Source organism: Ovis aries, chromosome 1 (assembly GCF_016772045.2).
Source record: "Ovis aries strain OAR_USU_Benz2616 breed Rambouillet chromosome 1, ARS-UI_Ramb_v3.0, whole genome shotgun sequence".
Lineage (NCBI taxonomy): Eukaryota > Metazoa > Chordata > Mammalia > Artiodactyla > Bovidae > Ovis > Ovis aries.
The window spans coordinates 162990999-163011372 of NC_056054.1; the positions used below are offsets into that span (position 1 = coordinate 162990999).

The following is a 20374-nucleotide window of genomic DNA, read 5'->3' on the forward strand; positions in this document are numbered from 1 at the left end:
CCCAAATGAGACCAGTCCTGGGTGTTCATTGGAAGGACTGATGCTGAAGCTGAAACTCCCATACTTTGGCCACCTCATGTGAAGAGTTGACTCATTGGAAAAGACTGTGATGCTGGGAGGGATTGGGGGCAGGAGGAGAAGGGGACAACAGAGGATGAGATGGCTGGATGGCATCACCGACTCGATGGACATGAGTTTGAGTAGACTTCGGGAGTTGGTGATGGACAGGGAGGCCTTGCGTGCTGCGGTTAATGGGGTCGCAAAGAGTCAGACATGACTGAGCGACTGAACTGACTGACTAACATGCCATACTATGAATGTATCCTGGTTTATTCAATCTTTCACTTGTTGCTAGATATTCCTTCCCTCCCACCCACCAGGAATTCTCAGTACTGCTGTGGAATTCTGCATTTCTATCCTTGCTCATGCAGAAAGATTTAAGTGAGCTTAGTACCAGTACTTTTAGAAGAGGACTTTTAGAAAATGATTTAAAAGAAATGCGGATTTGTTAGAATAAAAACAGAAATAGTATGTGGCCTTCTAAGAATTCTTTCTGCTTAACCGCAATATCTTTGGTATTTTTATTGGACAACCTCAAGTTTATTCAAATATGTGGAGGGAAAACTATCCAACCTGTGCTTTTTCTGTGACTTTTTCACTTTTAAAAACTTATCTTTCATCTGCGTTGAGAAGGCAGTTTTGATTCCACATCCCCTTTTTGTTAATCTTTCCCCTTTCTCCCCCAAAAAAGTCATGACATGACCAAAACATGAAATATGTCTTACAACATCTGCTTTAAATAAATACAATGGGAACCTTAATTTCCTCAACTAAAGCCTTGTCCATGTATCTATATATACTTATGCATTTATTTTATAGGTTAAATTCCCAAAAAAGGGATTTCTCAGCTGAAATATATATTGAACTTTTTTAAGAATTTATATATAATATGTATTACAGAGAAATGCTCCAATCTTAAGTATACAGTTCTGTAATTTTGACAAATGCATATATTCATGTAACTGTTCTTGTCTTTACGCTCCCAGACAAGAAACAGAACATTTTCATCACCCTGTAAGTTCTTTCATGCCCCTTTCCAATCAGCACCCCTACAAGGGGCCAGAAGAGCTACTAATCTGATTTCAGTCTCCAAAATGTTGCCTTTTTACAATTTCATATAAATGGTGGGAAAAGGTACATACATTTTTGTGCCTAGGTTTTTACATTCAGTGTAATGTTTTGGGGAGTCGCCCATGTTATTGTATGTATCACTTGTTTACTCCTTTTATTTGCTTTGTAGTATTTTATTATATGACTGTAACACAGTTTGTTTATCCAGTGTTTAGTAATTGATACCTAAACTGTTCCTAGTTTAGGGCAATTATGAATAAAGTTGGTGTGAACATTTTTTGAAATATAATTGACATAATTTTATATCAGTTTCAGGTATTCAGCATAGTGATTTGATATTTGTATATACAGTTAGCCTTTGAACAACTGGGATTTGAGCTGCACAGGTCTACTTACATGTGGATTTTTTTCAAATAATGCCACAGTAGTGCTATATGATCCAAAGTTAACTGAATCCACAAATGTGAAACTGCAGATACAGAGGGCCAGCCATGAAGTTCTTCACAGATTTTTGAATGTGCAGAGGTCAGAACTCCAACCCCCACATTGTGCAAAGGTCAACTGTACTGTGAAATGATCACCACAAGTCTAGGTAACATCCATCAGGACACATAGTTAGAAATTTTTTTTTTCATGTGATGAGAACTTTTAAGATATACTCTTAGCAACTTTCAAATACCCAATACAGTATTACTATCTGTAGTCACCTTGGTGTACATTACATCTCATAAATTATTTCATGACTCAAAGTTTGTACTTTTTGACCCCTTTCATCCATTTCAGGCTCTCTCCACTCCAACCACCTCTGGCAACAACCAATTTCTTCTCTGCATCCATCAGTTTGTTTTCTTTAGATATTTTTTGTCTTCTTTAGCTTTCACATGTGAGATCATATGGTATTTGTCTTTTTCTGACTTATTTCACTTAGCATAATGGATTTCATTTTGTCATTTTCTATCTTGTAATGGCCTCTTCTGATTTTGTATTAGGGCTGTAGAGACCTCGTAAAATGACTTGAAGAGCAGTTACTCCTCTTTTTTTTTTTATGTTTTGGATTTGTTTAGAATTGGTATTATTTCTTAAGCATTAAATAAAATCTACTAATGAAGCCATCTGGTTCAGGATTTTGTGTGTATGTTGGGGGTATGAACTGTAAATTCAATTTATTTAAATGAGGTAGGGCTATTAAAGTTCTGTATTTCTTCTTGGGTCACTTCTAATAATATATAACCAAATCTGTTAATTTGTTAATTTATATAAGTTGTGAAATTTATTGGTATAAAATTGTATCATCCTCTCATTATCCCTTTAATGTCTTTAAGACCTGTATGATATTGCACTCATCTCACATGCTAGTAAAATAATGCTCAAAATTCTCCAAGCCAGGCTTCAGCAATACATGAACTATGAACTTCCAGATGTTCAAGCTGGTTTTAGAAAAGGCAGAGGAACCAGAGATCAAATTGCCAACATCCACTGGATCATGGAAAAGCAAGAGAGTTCCAGAAAAACATCTATTTATGCTTTCTTGACTATGCCAAAGCCTTTGACTGTGTGGATCACAATAAACTGGAAAATTCTGAAAGAGATGGGAATACCAGACCACCTGACCTGCCTCTTGAGAAATCTGTATGCAGGCCAGGAAGCAACAGTTAGAATTGGACACAGAACAACAGACTGGTTACAAATAGGAAAAGGAGTATGTCAAGGCTGTCTATTGTCACCCTGCTTATTTAACTTATATACAGAGTACATCATGAGAAACGCTGGACTGGAAGAAACACAAGCTGGAATCAAGATTGCCGGGAGAAATATTAATAACCTCAGATATGCAGATGACACCACCCTTAGGGCAGAAAGTGAAAATGAACTAAAAAGCCTCTTGATGAAAGTGAAAGAGGAGAGTGAAAAAGTTGGCTTAAAGCTCAACATTCAGAAAACAAAGATCATGGCATCCGGTCCCATCACTTCATGGGAAATAGATGGGGAAACAGTGGAAACAGTGTCAGACTTTATTTTTTTAGGCTCCAAAATCACTGCAGATGGTGATTGCAGCCATGAAATTAAAAGATGCTTACTCCTTGGAAGAAAAGTTATGACCAACCTAGATAGCATGTTGAAAAGCAGAGACATTACTTTGCCGACTAAGGTCTGTCTAGTCAAGGCTATGGTTTTTCCAGTGGTCATGTATGGATGTGAGAGTTGGACTGTGAAGAAAGCTGAGTGCCAAAGAATTGATGCTTTTGAACTGTAGTGTTGGAGAAGACTCTTGAGAGTCCCTTGGACAGCAAGGAGATCCAACCAGTCCATCCTAAAGGAGATCAGTCCTGGGTGTTCATTGGAAGGACTGATGCTGAAGCTGAAACTCCCATACTTTGGCCACCTCATGTGAAGAGTTGACTCATTGGAAAAGACTGTGATGCTCGGAGGGATTAGGGGCAGAAGGAGAAGGGGATGACAGAGGATGAGATGGCTGGATGGCATCACTGACTCGATGGATATGAGTTTGGGTAAACTCCGGGAGTTGGTGATGGACAGGGAGGCCTGGCGTGCTGTTCATGGGGTCGCAAAGAGTCAGACTGACTGAGCAACTGAACTGAACTGAATGTGTCTTTTAAGGCTACTGTTTCCTTATTGACTTTCTATGTGAATGATCTGTCCATTGATGGAAGGGGGAAGTTAAAGACCCCTTACTATTATTGTGTTGCTGTCAATTTCTACATCTGTTAATATTTGCCTTATATATTTAACCTCTCCTATGTTGGGTACATACATATTTACAACTGTCTTTATCTGCTTGAATTGATCCCGTGAGCACTGTCCTTTATTGTCCTTCTTTGCCTCTTTTTATAATTTTGTTTTAAAGTCTCTTTTTGTCTGATACATGCATTGCTGCCCCACCATCTTTTTCATTTCCGTTTGCATGAAATATCTTTTTCCATCCTTTCACTTTCAGTTTGTTTCTTTGTATTTGAAGTGAATCTCTTATAGGCAACTTAATGTATGGGTCTTTTAAAAAAATCCATTCAGCCACCCTATGTCTTTTGACTAGTCCATTTACATTCTTATCTTCCTTCTATAATATTTCTGTTTGAAGTTTTCTTCCTTTGTGTTGACAGTAAAAATGAAACAAAATGTTTGACTCTTTGCTAGGTGCTGTTCAGTAACTGTTTAATGAGCCCTCCACCGCCACCCTCATCCATCTTTGGTTTACAGTTCCAACAAGAGGGCAAGTAATCTTACTTCACTTGTAGCTCATCTGGTAAATATTCCACCTGCAATGAGGGAAACCTGGGTTCAATCCCTGGGCTGAGAAGATCCCCTGGAGAACGGAAAGTATCCACTCCAGTATTCTGGCCTGTAGAATTCCATGGACTTTGCAGATAATCTTAGGAAGAAGAGTATTTTAAATTCTGTTATCACTTAAATATATGCTTGACAGTATATGCCTTTAAATGTTTATGTATGTGTGATTTGGGAAGAAGTGATTGGAAGACAATTTTAGTGGATTTCAGTTTTAAGGATTTTAGAAGTGTGATGATAGTCTTATTTTCTCTTTTAGATATTAAGCACCGTCGAATACCAATCTTATTCTTTGCAAACAAAATGGATCTTAGAGATGCACTGACATCTGTAAAAGTATCTCAGTTGCTGTGTTTAGAGGACATCAAAGATAAACCATGGCATATTTGGTAAAGTCTTTTATTTACATTTCATTTTATCATTCTGAAAAAATCTCCACCTTCAGGGTTTTTTTTTACAAGCTCACTATATAAGTGACTTAACATGGTAGGATGAAAGGTAAAGATTATGTTTTATAAAATTGTAGTATTGCAGGTATTCAGTAATATATTATTGTTAAAACCTTTTCAAATCTTTTCAGGGATAGAAAAACTAAAACAACTCTTTAAAAGAATTAACCAATCTGCTTACTTAACCAGCTTCAACCACACTAATTTCTTTTTTTGCACATTGAATCAACCAACCACAGTTCCATCTCAAGGCATTTGCACTTTCCTTTTGTCTGAATTATTCTTTAAAATAATTTTCCTGCTTACTGTTGCACTTTCTTTAAGAAAGAGACCTCTCTTGATAATTCTCTGAAATATTACATATATTACCCCCATCTCTTATGTTTTTTTTCCTTACTTTGCTTTATTCGTCTATTGCCATATGACCTCTTCTTTTTTTTCTTTTCTCTTTTATAGTCTGTCTTCCTATACTAGTCCATTAGTACCATGAGACCTGGAATTTCATTGATTTTTTTCACTCTGTAACCCCCAGAATAGTAACAATGCCTGTTTACTAGGTACCTAGTCATAGGTACTTAGGAGATACACAATAAATACTTGTTGATATGAATAAACAAATATAAAAATCTATCTTATTTGGACATACTGTAAAACTGAACTCTTAAATAATTAGAGTCTGATATTATCATACATTTTTATTTGGAAAGCAGTTTCCTACTAATATATTTAATTCCAGTGTGTTTTTCTGCCAAAATATTCTGATGAGGATAACCAGAAGTTATATATTAGATAGTATTTTAATGCCTACTGCTACCTTATGTTACCCTATGAGGGCTTCCCTCATAGCTCAGTTGGTAAAGAATCTGCCTGCAGTGCAGGAGACCCGGGTTCAATTCCTGGGTCAGAAAGATCCCCTGGAGAAGGAAATGGCAACCCACTCCAGTATTCTTGCCTGGAGAATCCCATGGGCAGGGGAGCCTAGCAGGCTACAGTCCATGGGGTCACAAGAGTCAGACATGACTTAGCGACTACACCACCACCTTATGTTACATTAAGCTTCCTTCTGTTCACCCCCGCCCCCACCTGTCCCTGGCCCCCACCTTCTCCTCTATAGAGAAAGGCTGAACACAGAGGCAAAGACAGCAAGGAAAGAAGGAAGTGGTAGAACTCAGAGGAAAACTTTAAGAGCTAACCATGGTGCTGAAAGAGTAATACTATAGCACTTGAGAAATCCCTTGAAATTTTTCAATACCTAAGGCCACATATCATGAGTAAAACCCTCCTTACTTTGGAAATCAGAGGAAAAATTAGTGTTTACTAAATTATTCTTTAGTTGGAATTTGAGGTTCTGTGGTATTTTGTTGGTAAAGCAAGGAGGGATTTGGTGTAGAGAACTATCTTAAGATAGAACCTTTCTATTTTTGTAAATCATACTTAAAATGATAATATCTAAAGTAGAATAATTTAATTTTTGCCCTAAGTGTGCTGACTACATTAATGGAAAGTACAACATTCAAAATACGGGTCAATTCTAATTAGTAAAAGATGTAGTTTTCCTCTTAATTTTGAAGTAGAAATTAATTTTGCAAATGGAAAATGTCTTTCTCCTTAATAATTAGCTATTGAATTCTGTTAGTTTTATTTGTTTAATTGTGACACCTTAACTTTTTTTAATAAGAGAAAAAAATAATAGCTGATGCTATAAGGATATGGACTTAGAGCATATTGCCAGTTTCTTTATTTTCTGTACAACTTGTAGAATAAGGCTAAGTTTTTCTTTTAAGTTTGTCTAAAATTTTGACTTCTTAATTCAAACTGGACATCTCACTAAGTTCCAATTAGTGTTTCACTTGTTAAGGTTTTTATTTGAACTAAAAATAAATTCCTCCTTTAATTTTGGAGAAAAAAATTTATTGCTGAGTGGTACAGAGATAAAATATTGCATCTCTCTTGCTTTAGGTACAAATAAATTTGGATAGTAAAGGAGAGATTATAGAGAAGTATAGTCTGGAAATTTTTTTGGGTTTATTTTTGACTGTTTTACTAAACAGATAGTCAACTCTGATTTTCAAGTCTGATCCTGTTTTAATTCTTCCCACGTGTTCTTTGACTAAGTCCCTGGAGTGATACATGTTTGCCTTTGCATTTTTACTATCTTGAGAGGGGGACAGATAATAAAAACATCAGTTGGGAGGGTGAAAAAAAAAGTAGAATAGTAAGAGAAAGAATAATGAATGTGCTCTTCCTCTGAGATACAATTGAAGTCAAGAAGCAATTCACACAAAGGTTTGAAGGAATAACTTTTCCAGATAGAGAGGCCAGCAAGTGAAAAGGCTCTTGGATAAGAATGTGCCTGATGTTGTCTGGAAACAGCAAGAAGTCCTTGCTGGCTGGAACAGAGAGGCAGGGGGAAATTGTAGATGAGGCCCCTGAGAAATAACCAGGGGCTATGTCACATAGTGCCTTGCAGAAAATGGTGAAGACTCTGTCTTTTATTCCAGTTATGAGTCTTATGATTTATTTGAAATGAAAGGTAGAATTTAAATATTTGGGAATTATTAGGAAAGATGCAAGATTTTTAGAAATGTAGTGACACCTCCACCAAAGGAGAAGGGTTTCTTCATGGCCCTGTGCTCTTATATGGGACTAGAAGTTTGTGATAAAAGTCAATACGTTGATCATTCTTGATAGAAGTATTTCAGTTAGTGATGTTTTGCTATTAATAAAGGTAATCCATAGTTTGCTTTGAATAATTGCGTATCTCATGCTATTTATTTCTGTCTTCCTATTTTAAAATAATTCTATGATGAGTCATGTTCTTGGTCCAATAAATAATTCCTTGAAAGTAATTTCTCTTGATTAGAATCAAATTAACTGTTTTAAGATAATTTAGTACATTTTAAAGTCATGCTTCAGCACACTAAAAGAAATCTTAATCATACAGAAAATCTAATTATGTATACTAATTGTTATTAGGTAATTATATCAGTAACGTGAGAAACTGTCAATGTGAGTCTCAGAAAAAGATTATTTCATACTCAAAAAATCCTCTACATTTTGTTTTAGTTTATATAATTTAATTTTTATTATTTATAAAATAATGTCACAATAAGGATTTAGGCTTACTTACTTTCAAGAATGGAATGACAGTGAAAAGACTCTGTATTCAATGTTTTATGTGCATATCTCAAATATTTAATTCTTATAATAATCACATGAGGCCAGTGGTAATATTTCCCCATTTTCCAGAAGCAAAAACTGAAGGCCAAAGAGTTAAACAACCTATCGAGGTTTGTAAAACCAATAAATATAAAACTGTGGTTGAAGTCTACTGGGATTTTTTTATTTTGCCAGTTTACCACACTTACAGTTACAGATTTATACCTTTTAGATATCAGTTTTCATTTCAAATAAAGTCACTCCATCCTGTGGTTAAATTACAACCCAAGTAAAGCATTTCTAATAAATAAATGTTATTGAATCATTGAGGCTGGTAGGGGAAAGTAGGATGGTGTGCTCTACAATCCCATTACTGAGAGAATAGCTCAAAGTATGTTTTGTTAATGCCAGTCCAAGTAATATTCCTAAAATAGTAAGATTTTAATGATATATTTTTATAAATGTCCATATAAATTAATGACTAGTTTTCTCATGTCTTGATCCTAAACACTCAGACTTTTATGTCCTATGTATATTCAGTTTCAGTGCTTAACCAGTTTTGCTCAGATGTTACTAAATATATTTTTTTGCCATATGGCAAAATTGTAATTATTTATTCTTACAGTTTTTTGATGAAATGGATATTTTTCTGTTGGTTTTATTTCAGTGCTAGTGATGCCATAAAAGGAGAAGGATTGCAAGAAGGTGTAGACTGGCTTCAAGGTACATCATAAAAAACTGCATCTCCAGCCTTTATTTTCTTTCCAGTCACATTTCTGTCCTTTTTTACATTTTATTTTTATTATATCACTGCCTTTTTCCCTCTTGTTTCCATCTATTTCTGCTATCAGAAAATACAATACAGTAAGTATCCAATGCCTTGCTCCATTTACTTCAGTTACATTTTTATGAAGGATTTATTTAAATAAAAAGTACTTATATCAATATACATGAAAACTCTAGAGTATAATTTTAATTTATAGCAATAAGTTTCTGTCAGATCTAGTAATAGAAGCACATTTGAATTTGGGGATAAATTTTAGACCTACTGTCAATAAATTCTTTGTGGCATGTGTCTTTCAAGAGTCATGCTGTACTCCACATATAGCTCCATTTATACATGGCATGTTTCTACAAATTTCATTACTCATATTAGTACTGTATATACTGGTATTCTATTAGTGTTTCTGTATATCACAGTTCTATATGTTATTCATCAAAATAGCCATCACAGTTGGTACAGGCTTACTATACCAGATCTATCGTTTTCCCTAAGGTTACATTGTCTACAAGACACAGGAATGGCCTGAAGCACTGTGACCCACACAGAGAAATAAAACGTGAATGTGCATGAAACCAAGTTCTATAAGTCCTTCTTATTATAGGACCCTGAAGGTCAAGCACAAAAATTTCCATTTTTGAGCAGGACAGGGGATAATTTCTTTTAGGAACCTCCCTGCCCTGAATAAGGGTGAATAATGAGATTAACTTGTTAATTCATGAGCTGTGGTCTTGTGGCTATAAATTTAATTTCTTCTACACATCCTTTTTATTCCAGGTATATGTGATTTTTTTTTTCCTCTACTGTATGTCATGGTGGATCTAAGAGTAGCCTGCTTACCATACATAAAGAGACATAATATTTCTTTAGTTCAACATACTAAATATATATCTAATAAATATTTGTGTTATTAGTAAAATGTGGTGTTCTAGTTAACTACACAGACTTGTATTTTTGTTTCCTTCTTTTGTGTTTATATAGTCATCATGCCATTTACCATTACACTATAAAGAACCTTCTAGTTACATTTTACAATTAAGTGAAACTTAACTGAGAACCTCTAAAAGTTCTCAGAATCACTAGTGGGATTTTTCTTTGAACCCAACAATTTAGTTTTTCAGACTGTGTAAAGAAGTGATCAAAGTGACCATTTTATGGGACTGATTCCACATAAAACAAATAGATTACAAAGGAACATTCTAGAGAAACATATTTTCAACCTTTATTTCTTATTTTAAGTACTTATTATTGCTCACAGCAGAGATATAGTGTGAATGGAAACCCACAATTGTTCATAATAAAAAATACAAAGCACAGTATTTAACTGAAAATAAGTGATGGTCATCCGGATTTTAAATTGTACATCTTTTTATTTTGTCTGTAACAATAAGGCCACTAGGTGTCAGTAGTGATCCAACATCACAATGCCACTTGCCAACTCTAATCTAATTTTGTCATTGATATTTCTTTGTATCTTAACTCCCGAATCTTTATAAGAAGGATACATTATTGAAAAAAAAAAGTTGTGCCCTTGTGTTGCCATAGTATTTTATGTAAACTTTACAATTCTCTGCAAGGTAAGTAGTAGTATCCCCATTTTATGTGGGCAGCAGGATGTAGAAGTAAAAAACACTTGGACTTCTGAGTCTGTCAGATATAGTCCACTACTTGTTAATTATTAGCTAATATCTTTATATTATACAGATAATTTTCCTCATCTATAAAATTAAAAAAAATAGCCCAAATTGCCATACAGATTAAATGAAATGCTCTATGTATTAAAGTGCCTAGCTTAAGAAAGCACTCAAAAAATGTTCAGTTTATCCTTTTATGTAAGTTCTCTGTTTAACAGAAGAGGAAACTTAGTATGCAAATTTAAAACTATATCAGTTTGGTTTTGAGTAGGAGATCCTTTGTTCATAATTTCTATGTTATAGTAAATAGTTTATATTTTTGATGCTCCTGTCTTTGGATTTGAAAACAGGTAAAAATCTACTTTGCAAAATAAGTAGCAGTAAATTTAGGAAACTAGTCTGTGCCTCTTCTTGTTAACTTACTATCAAGAAGTTTTTCTGTAAATCTTTGAAAGATGTTCTGAACTTAAATCTCTTCATTTTCCTTGCAAAATTCTGAAATTTCCTAACATCGTAAACAAGAAGGCTCTGGTTCATTTTGGACCAATTTAATTTTATTATTTTAAATTTAAGGTTGAAAAACTGAGGATAAAGTATTAAATGACACATTTTGTGCCATGATTCTATTCTCTTTTGGAGGGATTGTCAATTACGGCCCAAAGACAAGATGCCATAAGTAGACTATTAAGTATTTTTTAAAACCACCAGAGGATATATAGAAACTATCGCAGAAGTGTAAGTTGTTTTCTAGCTCCGAAACTTAAGTATTTATGAAAAAACAAAACATCATTCCACATGACTCATGAAACTTATTAACTGAGTCACTTTATCATATGGGAAAAGTTTATAATGCTTCCAGTTTTTATATAAGAATTTTATAAACTGTGTATAGGGACATTCCATTGAAAAGCCAAGGATTGAACACAGTTTCATCCCCTCTTCAAATCTCACTAAGAGTGAAGAGACTGAGGACAAAAATAATGGGAGTGACAAAAATGGTAACCAAATTTTGAAGCCAAATATGTGATGAATATTGAATAACTTAACAGACTTGAGAGAGTGGAATTCTAAGCTAGCATTGGCTGCTGCTGCTGCTAAGTCACTTCAGTCGTGTCCGACTCTGTGCGATCCCACAGACAGCAGCCCACCAGGCTCCCCCGTCCCTGGGATTCTCCAGACAAGAACACTGGAGTGGGTTGCCATTTCCTTCTCCAATGCATGAAAGTGAAAAGTGAAAGGGAAGTCGCTCAGTCGTGTCCTACTCTTAGTGACCCCACGGACTGCAGCCTACCAGGCTCCTGCGTCCATGGGATTTTCCAGGCAAGAGTACTGGAGTGGGTTGCCATTGCCTTCTCCAAAGCTAGCACTGGAGAAAGCTGGAAACCGTCCTAATTTACATTGCAGATCTCTTCAAAGGCTCAGGAATTGATGGAAATTAGAAATAAGGATGAGGTGAGACTGAAAGGAGATGCACAGGTATACCTCTGTGCCCCAGAAGAAGATTGAAGGTTCATTCTTTGCAAAAAGTCGCACAGTATCTCTGGAGTGGAGAACTCTGAGCACAACTGTGTGTTGGAATGGTAAACTGAAAATGAATAAATGGAAGTTTCATATTGAAGATTATAACCATGTTCTGCTTTCTCCTGATTCTCCTAGAAGACACTGGCAATAGGTAGAAGATAGAAAGCCAGCTTTGAGGAGTCAGACCAGCTAAGAGAAAAGTTCTAAAGGTGTTAACCATTAGAAATTCTCAAGGAAATGGCCTAGCTGTACACTAGGATGAAGATTACTTTTGACAAGCCTCACACCTGTAATGAAATTCCAGTCAACTTTATAGTGTTCACTTATACATATGAGAAGATAGCAAAGTATTGCCAAGTATTTGAAGACAAAACATTAGGAATTATGGAGCAAAAGAAAAAGTTTGCAAAAAGACTATTTAGGGAGAACATTTCAAAACACTATTCAAGTAGCCTCAAAGAGATAAAAGAATATTACTTTCATGAATATGACAAGAATACTAATTGAAAAAAAAATGAGTTCTTGAAAAATAATAATAGATTAGTAGAAATGGTTGGATGACATCACCAACTCAATGGACATGAACTTGAGCAAGCTCTAGGAGATGGTAAAGGACAGGGAAACCTGGCATGCTGCAGTCCATGGAGTCGCAAAAAGTTGAACATGACTGAGTGACTGGACAACAAGTAGAAATGGAAAACTCAGTCAAAAGAAGATAAAATAGAGACATTCTCTAAGAAAGTACGAAAAAGACAATGGGGGGAGAAAAGATAAAGTAAGGAGTCATTTATGAGGCCCAAAATCCTAGTAGGAATTTCTAAAAGAGAACAGAAAATAGTGGAAAGTCATCAAATCATAAAACATTATTTTCCAGAACTGAATGATGAGTTTTTAGTTATAAGACCCCTTTAGAGCCCAAGGCGGTGGATGAAAATATTCGCACACCAAAGTGCATCATTAAAATCAACACTGAAGATGGTAGAAAATTCACCATATTTCCTGAGAGGAAAATAAGGGATTTCATCAGAAGATTTCCTTAGATAAGGAAACAAAGTAGCATCAGACTTCTCACCAGCAACACTTGGAAGCAGTGCCTGGAAAAATCTAAGGAGAAAATAATATTCTCAGGCAGTATCAGTGTATTGTAACTGTAGAGAATTAAGACATCTTCAGCCATGTAAAGTCTCAAGAGTTCACTTTCTATACAGTTTATTAATACTAAAGTAGCCACAGAGGTATACTTGTCAAAAACAAAGGAATAAAGCAGGAAAAATAAGGTACCATGAGATAGGGAAGTCTGCATAAGAAAGTTGGGAAGGAACCCCTAGGTTGATAGTAGAGATCCTAGAGTTATAATGAAAGATCCCATATGAAAATACCTGGACGAGCATGGAGAACAGCTGGTCAGATGAAAGAGTCTGCACAAGACTATAATGGAGAGTTCTTCAAGAAAGTGAAGATGATAGACCAGTTTTATGCCTCATACTAGTAAAGCCTGAAACGGTGTGAAAGTAGTGGATTGAAGTATAATGTTAGTTACATTTTTAAAAAGGCAGAGTTGGGGATGAAAAGCAATTATTCACTGCAGGGAAAACAAAATATAGTAGAAGAAAGGAAAAGTAACTGAAGTGTATCCCTTGTCCCAGCTGTGAGTAGCATTCACATAAAACATTACTGTTTTAGGAAAATGGGAGTATTGGAAGCATGAGGGTGGCAGAAGATGGTGTACAAATGTGTGAGAGCTGAAGCCCTGTGTTACACTGAATTCAAGAAGTAATGATAAAAGCATATTATTTAGAGATACAGAGGTAATCACCTAAAAAGGAGTTGGAAGTAGTTGCCTGTGAAGGGAGAAAGAAGGGATGAGGCAAGGGACTGATTTTTTAATACAAGCCTCGTAGAACTAGTTGAGTCTAATTGGGTGCATGTACAGTGACAAAAACTATAATATGAATTGTGCTTTTAAAAAAAGCAGTTGTATGCATGGGTTTATACCTATTGTTATGGATTTGTCTTTGATTACTTTAGAAAGTAGATTTTGCCCTATAGAGACTAATAATTTTTTGTTTGGTTTTTGTTATCAGATCAGATCCAGGCTGTGAAGACATGAAAAAATAGTATTTGGAAACCTCAACAGTTTTCAATTGAAGAAATATATATTAAGGCAAACTGAATACTTTACGTTTTTTAAAGGTGTCTTTACACCTAAGAATACTTTATAATCTTCTACTTGCATTTATGGACTCTTAATGAGGTTTTTAAGAAGATAGGACTTCAGGTATGCTAATCTGGCCATTAATTATATCAAAACTAAATCTTCCCCCCAAAGAGCTCCCTCCCTAGATTTATCAACTTCTTGGTAAAGGTCTACATTTGATTGTAATTAGAATGTTTATAAAGTCAGAGTTATCTCAGTACCCCATCATGATTAATGATATCTTTAATGCATTTTATTTTTTAATTGTCCCAAAGTATAGTTTATGATATGACTTTGTAGTATGATGTGCTTGTGAAAAAGAACTTTATTTATAAGGGTCCTTGGGTAAATTAATATATATTAAAGCTTTACTATATGTCACCATCAACATAACCTAAAATGTAATGTATCAAGTAGTGTGCTTTGTATGCCAAAAAGAATAATGCTGTGTTAATATGGCATTTGGTGTTTTACTGTCAAACATTTGCAAATTATCTGAGACCAAGTTAAACAGAATTCATTTATTCAGTGAATACATGTGAAATATCTCTGTATCTGTACTAGTTTGGCATTGTCCTAGGCAATGGTGATGTAAATAAAACATGTTGCTTATCCTCAGAGAACTTAAAAGATAATGAGGGGAAATTTGAGAATCTTTTCATACATAGTGTCTAATTTATTTAATTGGCTGAATGAAAATATTGCATATTAAGATTAATTATTGCAGTTGATTTTTTTCTTTCTTCCTTTAAATTGTGTCCAGTTTACTGTGGTACTTTGTTAAAATAGACTGTGACTCATAAACTATGATTTTCTTGTGCATGAACTGCTGCAAAAATATTCTTTAGAATTTTAAACATACTTCTGCCATCTACTGTTTGCAAATTGTGTTGCTTCTCACAACTTAGAGACTACTTGAAATTGTAAACACTAAATAGAAGCATTTGTTTTTAATCAATCACTGGGGAACTGTGGATAGAGCAGTAGTGTAAATCCTGAAAAATATTCCATATAAAGGAAAACTAATATACAGTATGTAGCATCTTAAATATCCTTAGCTGTGAAAATGAAAGAAACAGAAGGCAAAAGGTAAGTGAATAATAAAGGTATATTACAGTGACTACAGTAGTGGCATGTTTCACAGAGATTTGTATATAATAATTTTAAAGCTATAGTAAAAATTCTATAATCCAGTTTCTCTTAGTCCAGAAGTCCCAGTGATTTGAAATTTGGCAAATTGAAAATTACCCAAACTATTCCCATTGGAAAGCCAGCATTTTAGCTAGCTTGCCAACTTCTCATAAATGGTTTTGATGAGGATACAAAGTGAGTTTCATTAATCTAGAGTTGCTTCAAATATAAAAAAGATGTGAAGGTGAAAACACTGCAATTCAACAAAAAAACTGATACGCTATAACTATTTTAGGAGGATGGAAAAAGTGGTGGTGCAAGAGAATTCAAATCCTTACCTACCATAAGGTAACAATAATAATAGCTATCATTGTATTTTGAGCAAAATATTATTACATGTATGGTATTTTGTGTCATATAATCCTGATAATAACCTTATGTAGTAGATTCTAGTATTTGTTTTATAGACAAGGAAAGGACCTAAAAATGTTACTTGTTTAAGATCACAGAGCTAAATGGTGGTTCTGGGATTCAGAACAAAACAATCTGTTTAAAATAGATGATTCAAGAGCTAAGAGTAATACTGATTTTAGAAATATAGAGATATCTGTCATAAGAATAGCTAAAAGGATAGGAAAGTCTTTGCTGGGGTGGGAGAATAGGATGGGTGTGGAGGAGGTCATGGACAAGGGACTACTGCTTTACTTATTTATTTTTGCTTTTTGTTTGTTTCAAGTCTGTTTAACACTTCAAATTTTAAACTGGGCAGAAATGACTATGATAAGAATAATTCTTAAAACTATGTTAATACTGAGCTAATTAGTATTCCACAAACTACAGTAGTTCATACCTATACAAATACATAGAAGAAGGTACTGACTGTTTCCTTTGTTTCCGTAATCTCCAAATCTAGTTTATAAGCATCCTTTCATACTCTGTTTTCATCCTTTCGTACTCTGTTGGGCTTTACTGGTCACAGCATGCCATATAAGTGTAAATACACTGAGGGTATTGCATTTGTATTTAACATATTATGCAATTAAAATGTATTTAGGCTAAAGCAAGGTTTTTTTATGTTTAGACATCATTGTGTTACAAAAATTAATTCATTATGCTCTACGTTTCAATATGACACCTCATAAAATGTTGAAAAGTTAGCCTATTGTATATTTTGCATTTAAATGTTTGTAATGTGGCCCTATTCAGCCTGTGCCTTATAAATCACAAAAGAGCTGCGTTGTGTATATTTTTCATTTGTAGGTTGTCTGCTAAAAATTATGAATTCTGATTATTTATTATTTTTCCTTTGAAATTTTCAGCCCACCATGTTGTAATTTCTATAAATATATGCAGTTACCCTTGAGAAAACTTAAGGCAAATACATCCTGCACGTAACTCTGGTAAATTAAAATACTGTGCATTTTAACTGACTCAGTGCATATTTTCTGCTTTCTGATTATTCCTTCTTTGTTGTTGTTCAGTCACTAAGTGGTGCCTGACTCTTTTCAACCCCATGGACTGCAGCATGCCAGGCTTCCCTGTCCTTCATTGTCTCCTGGAATTTGCTCAAACTCATGTCCATAGAGTCGGAGATGCCATCTAACTGTCTCATCCTCTACCACCCCCTTTTTTTCTTGCCCTCAGTCTTTCCTAGCATCAGGTTCTCTTCTAATGAGTAAGCTCCTCGCATCAGGTGGTCATTCGATTTTAATGCTACACTTGGCTGCTTCATGGACACAGAGTGTTAAGCTTTTTTTCTGATGATTTGGAATAAACCACAAAGAACAAATTAAATTCTTTTCCAAATTTCAATTTAGCATGTGATGCTAGAAGTCATAGAGGAACAGTAGGTTAGAACTATAGTAGTAATAATAAACATTATATATGTCTTTAATATTTTATATGTGTGCCAGGCACTAAGCACTTTACATATACGTATTAATTCATATTTAATCCTCGTAACAAGTCTGTAAGGTAAATGCATTTACTTCTATTATGTTGATCACAGATGAACAAACTACTGTTCTATTTTTGTATGGCTCTTGAGCTAATAATGGTTTTAAATATTTTTTAAATATAAGTTTTACACTTACATTTTTAAAGAGTTGTTTTTTATTTAAGGAGCAACATATTTTTTATTTAAGAAGCAAAATTTTATGTTTTGTGACCTGCAAAACATAAAATTATTTACTGTCTGGGGCTTTGCATAAAATCTTTGCCGACCGCTATTGTAGATGACGAAGGTGAGGCAGAGGAAGTTAAGTAGCTTGCCTATGATCCCACTGCAAATAAACAGAGGACTCCAGATTTTGAGTCTAGACTAAATTGTCCCCATAATGTGTGTTCTTAATCTCTGCAAGCCTTCTCAGAAAGCTAAAAATCATTCTAAAATGAAATGAAGCAACTTAAAATTACTTCTTTTTTAAAAGAATTATTTTTGGGTGTGCTGGGCGCTGCGCTTGGGCTTTCTCTAGTTGTGGTGTGTGGGCTTCTTACTACAGTGGCTTTACTTGTTGCAGAGCATGGGCTGTAGACCTTGCTGGCTTCAGTGGTTGTGAGGCTTGTGCTTAGTTGCCCCACGTGTTCTCTGCCTTGGCAGGCATATTCTCAACCACTGGACCATCAGGGAAGTCCTACTTCTTAAATAATTATACTAAAGGTGAACAATTAGTTGCAAATGGCTGAAAAGTAATGCCCTTTTTAAATTTTTAAGTTAGTTATTTGTTGTTTATCAGCAGGCAGATTCTTTACACTGGACCACCAGAGAAGTTCTGAAAGTGATGCTCTTTGAAACCCTTCTGTGGCCCCCCTACCAGTTATACTGATGTCCTGATCTTCTGAAGTCTTTTTTCCTTCCTTTTCTTTAAAACGGTGTCAAACAGATGGGGCAAATTCTGAAATATCAGGCATGTTAAAGTTGCAAAGTTTATTCACACAGATTATCCCCAAGCATCTGATTTGGACTTCTAGATTTCTCAAGTTTACCAACATTTTGAGGTAAATGATAACTAGTGGAACCTGGCAAGTTACAGTCCATGGGGTCACAGAGTTGGACACTACTGAACAACTTTCATTCCATGTATTAAAATATTAATGAGATAGAGTTATGTTTCCAATTACGGATAATCATTAATGTTGGAGTTAAAGCCAATTTCACATTTAAGCTCTATTTTCTTAGGCTCAGTGTAGTGTGTGTGCATGTGTATGTATCAGAATGCATATCTAAAGGTCATAGGAAGCTCTCAGTTCACTCACAGTAGTGATCGTTAACTTTTTCCCCAAGGCTTTCTGGGGCAGGTTTAACATCCTACAGATATGTTATCCTTTCTGTGTTGTGGGTTTGTGTGTGTTTTTTTTTCTTTGTTGTTTTTTGATACTGTTAAATTTGATACACCAGCTCTTGCCATTTCTGGAAACTTTTACTGCATTTTTTTTAGTTACTGGATTGTAAGTATCTCGAATACTGTCCACTCATTCAGTGAGTTTAATTTCTAGATTCACATAATATCTCTGATTATCCCTTTTTACATTGTTAAACCCTCATACTGTAAATAATTTTATTTCATTTATGCATAGGAGGACAAAATTTTTAGAGAATAAATAGTTTTCAAGACCCTGTGTCAACATGGTGTCTTGTTAATGTTAAAATCTGGTTTTCTATTTGAAATGTATCTTAGCACAGAATTTTTTTTTTAATATTAATGCTATGTTTGCTGACTAAAACCCTGTGTGTGTCTCTATAAAGGTAAGAGGCAATATTTTTCTATCAATCAGACTTTCAAATATAACAAGCAGAGCCATCAATAGTTATCACAAAATGTGTCTGTGTGGGAAGTGGGTATAAACTTAAGAAATAAACTGCAGTTCTTTCTTAGGACAGTTCTGAGGCATCCCCTCCATAGCAAGCAGGCACTAAGTCTTTTTTGTGAATAGGGTTTGCTCTACAGTAGAATAGGATTCAAGGAACAACTATGTCTAAGAAGTCTACAAGTGTATTTTTAAATTTATTTTTATTCATTAATTTATTTATTGGCTGTGCTGGGTCTTCAGTGTTGCATGCAGGCTCTCTCCAGTTGCAGCAAGTGGGGGCTACTCTCTGGTTACAATGCATGGGCTTCACATTGCAGTGGCTTCACTTGTTGTGGAGCATGGACTCTAGAGGACATGGGCTTCAGTAGTTGTGGTGCATGGTCTTAGTTGCCCTGTGACATGTGGAATCTTCCTGGACCAGGGATTGAACCCATGTGCCCTGCATTGGCAGGCAGATTCTTAGCACTGGACTACAAGGAAGTCTGGTATTTCCTTTTAATGTAAGAGAATTACTGTGCCACAAAGAACACTTTATTTAAACATTTTATAGTACTCTGCATTTAACTTAATAGATCCATTAGATTTATTTAAATATCTGTCTTATATATCCTACCTTCCAGAAGCAAACTGAGGAAGAGTTTCTACATCCTATGGTCACTTCATAAGAAAATGAAAAACCAAATGCTAAGAAGGTCTTTTTCTAAGGAAACCTTGAAATTATGCAGTTAACTCAAGGTTTTTTCCCATCTTTTTTCCTTTAGCTTTGCTTCAAGTTGTTCTTTAGAAAGCATAAGTTAATATTGATATATATGTATTTATTAAGATAATCCTCTAATCAACTACAATCAGAAAAAAATAGTGTAACTGCAAGTGTAAACTCTCTAATTATAAAGGAGGAATCCAAATTCATACCTGTTCTTCCTCCTTACAGAATATTGTATGGTATTGGAGGTGGCAGTGGTGCCCTCGTTAAAACTTAGATCTGGGCTAACTCTCAGGAAAATCATGATTTCAGATTGCTTCAAAGTCCTTGTAGCTATCATGGAATAGATAGCTCTCTAATAGTACATTTGCTGATTTCAGTAAACCAGGGTCACACTCTGGAAGCCAGAATGTGAACACATTAGGGATTGACATGGTTCTGCCTAATAATGTCTTTTCAGACATACATACCCAGGTCAGTGGGTGCCCAGAATGCTACTGGAGATCAGTGGAGAAATAACTCCAGAAAGAATGAAGGGATGGAGACAAAGCAAAA

At 34.9% G+C, this 20374-nt stretch overlaps 1 protein-coding gene across 1 annotated transcript in view; it reads left to right on the top strand.

Annotated features, from left to right (window-relative positions):
- The window catches only part of ARL6 (ADP ribosylation factor like GTPase 6), a 35439-nt gene extending 18703 nt beyond the window's left edge, over positions 1–16736 (top strand). Inside the window, exons 6-8 of the mRNA XM_004002853.5 lie at positions 4694–4823; positions 8710–8765; positions 14063–16736. Coding sequence (XP_004002902.1) covers positions 4694–4823; positions 8710–8765; positions 14063–14088 — 212 coding nt within the window. The 3' untranslated portion in view covers positions 14089–16736. The remainder of the gene's footprint in view (positions 1–4693; positions 4824–8709; positions 8766–14062) is intronic.
- The last annotated feature ends 3638 nt before the right edge of the window (positions 16737–20374 follow it).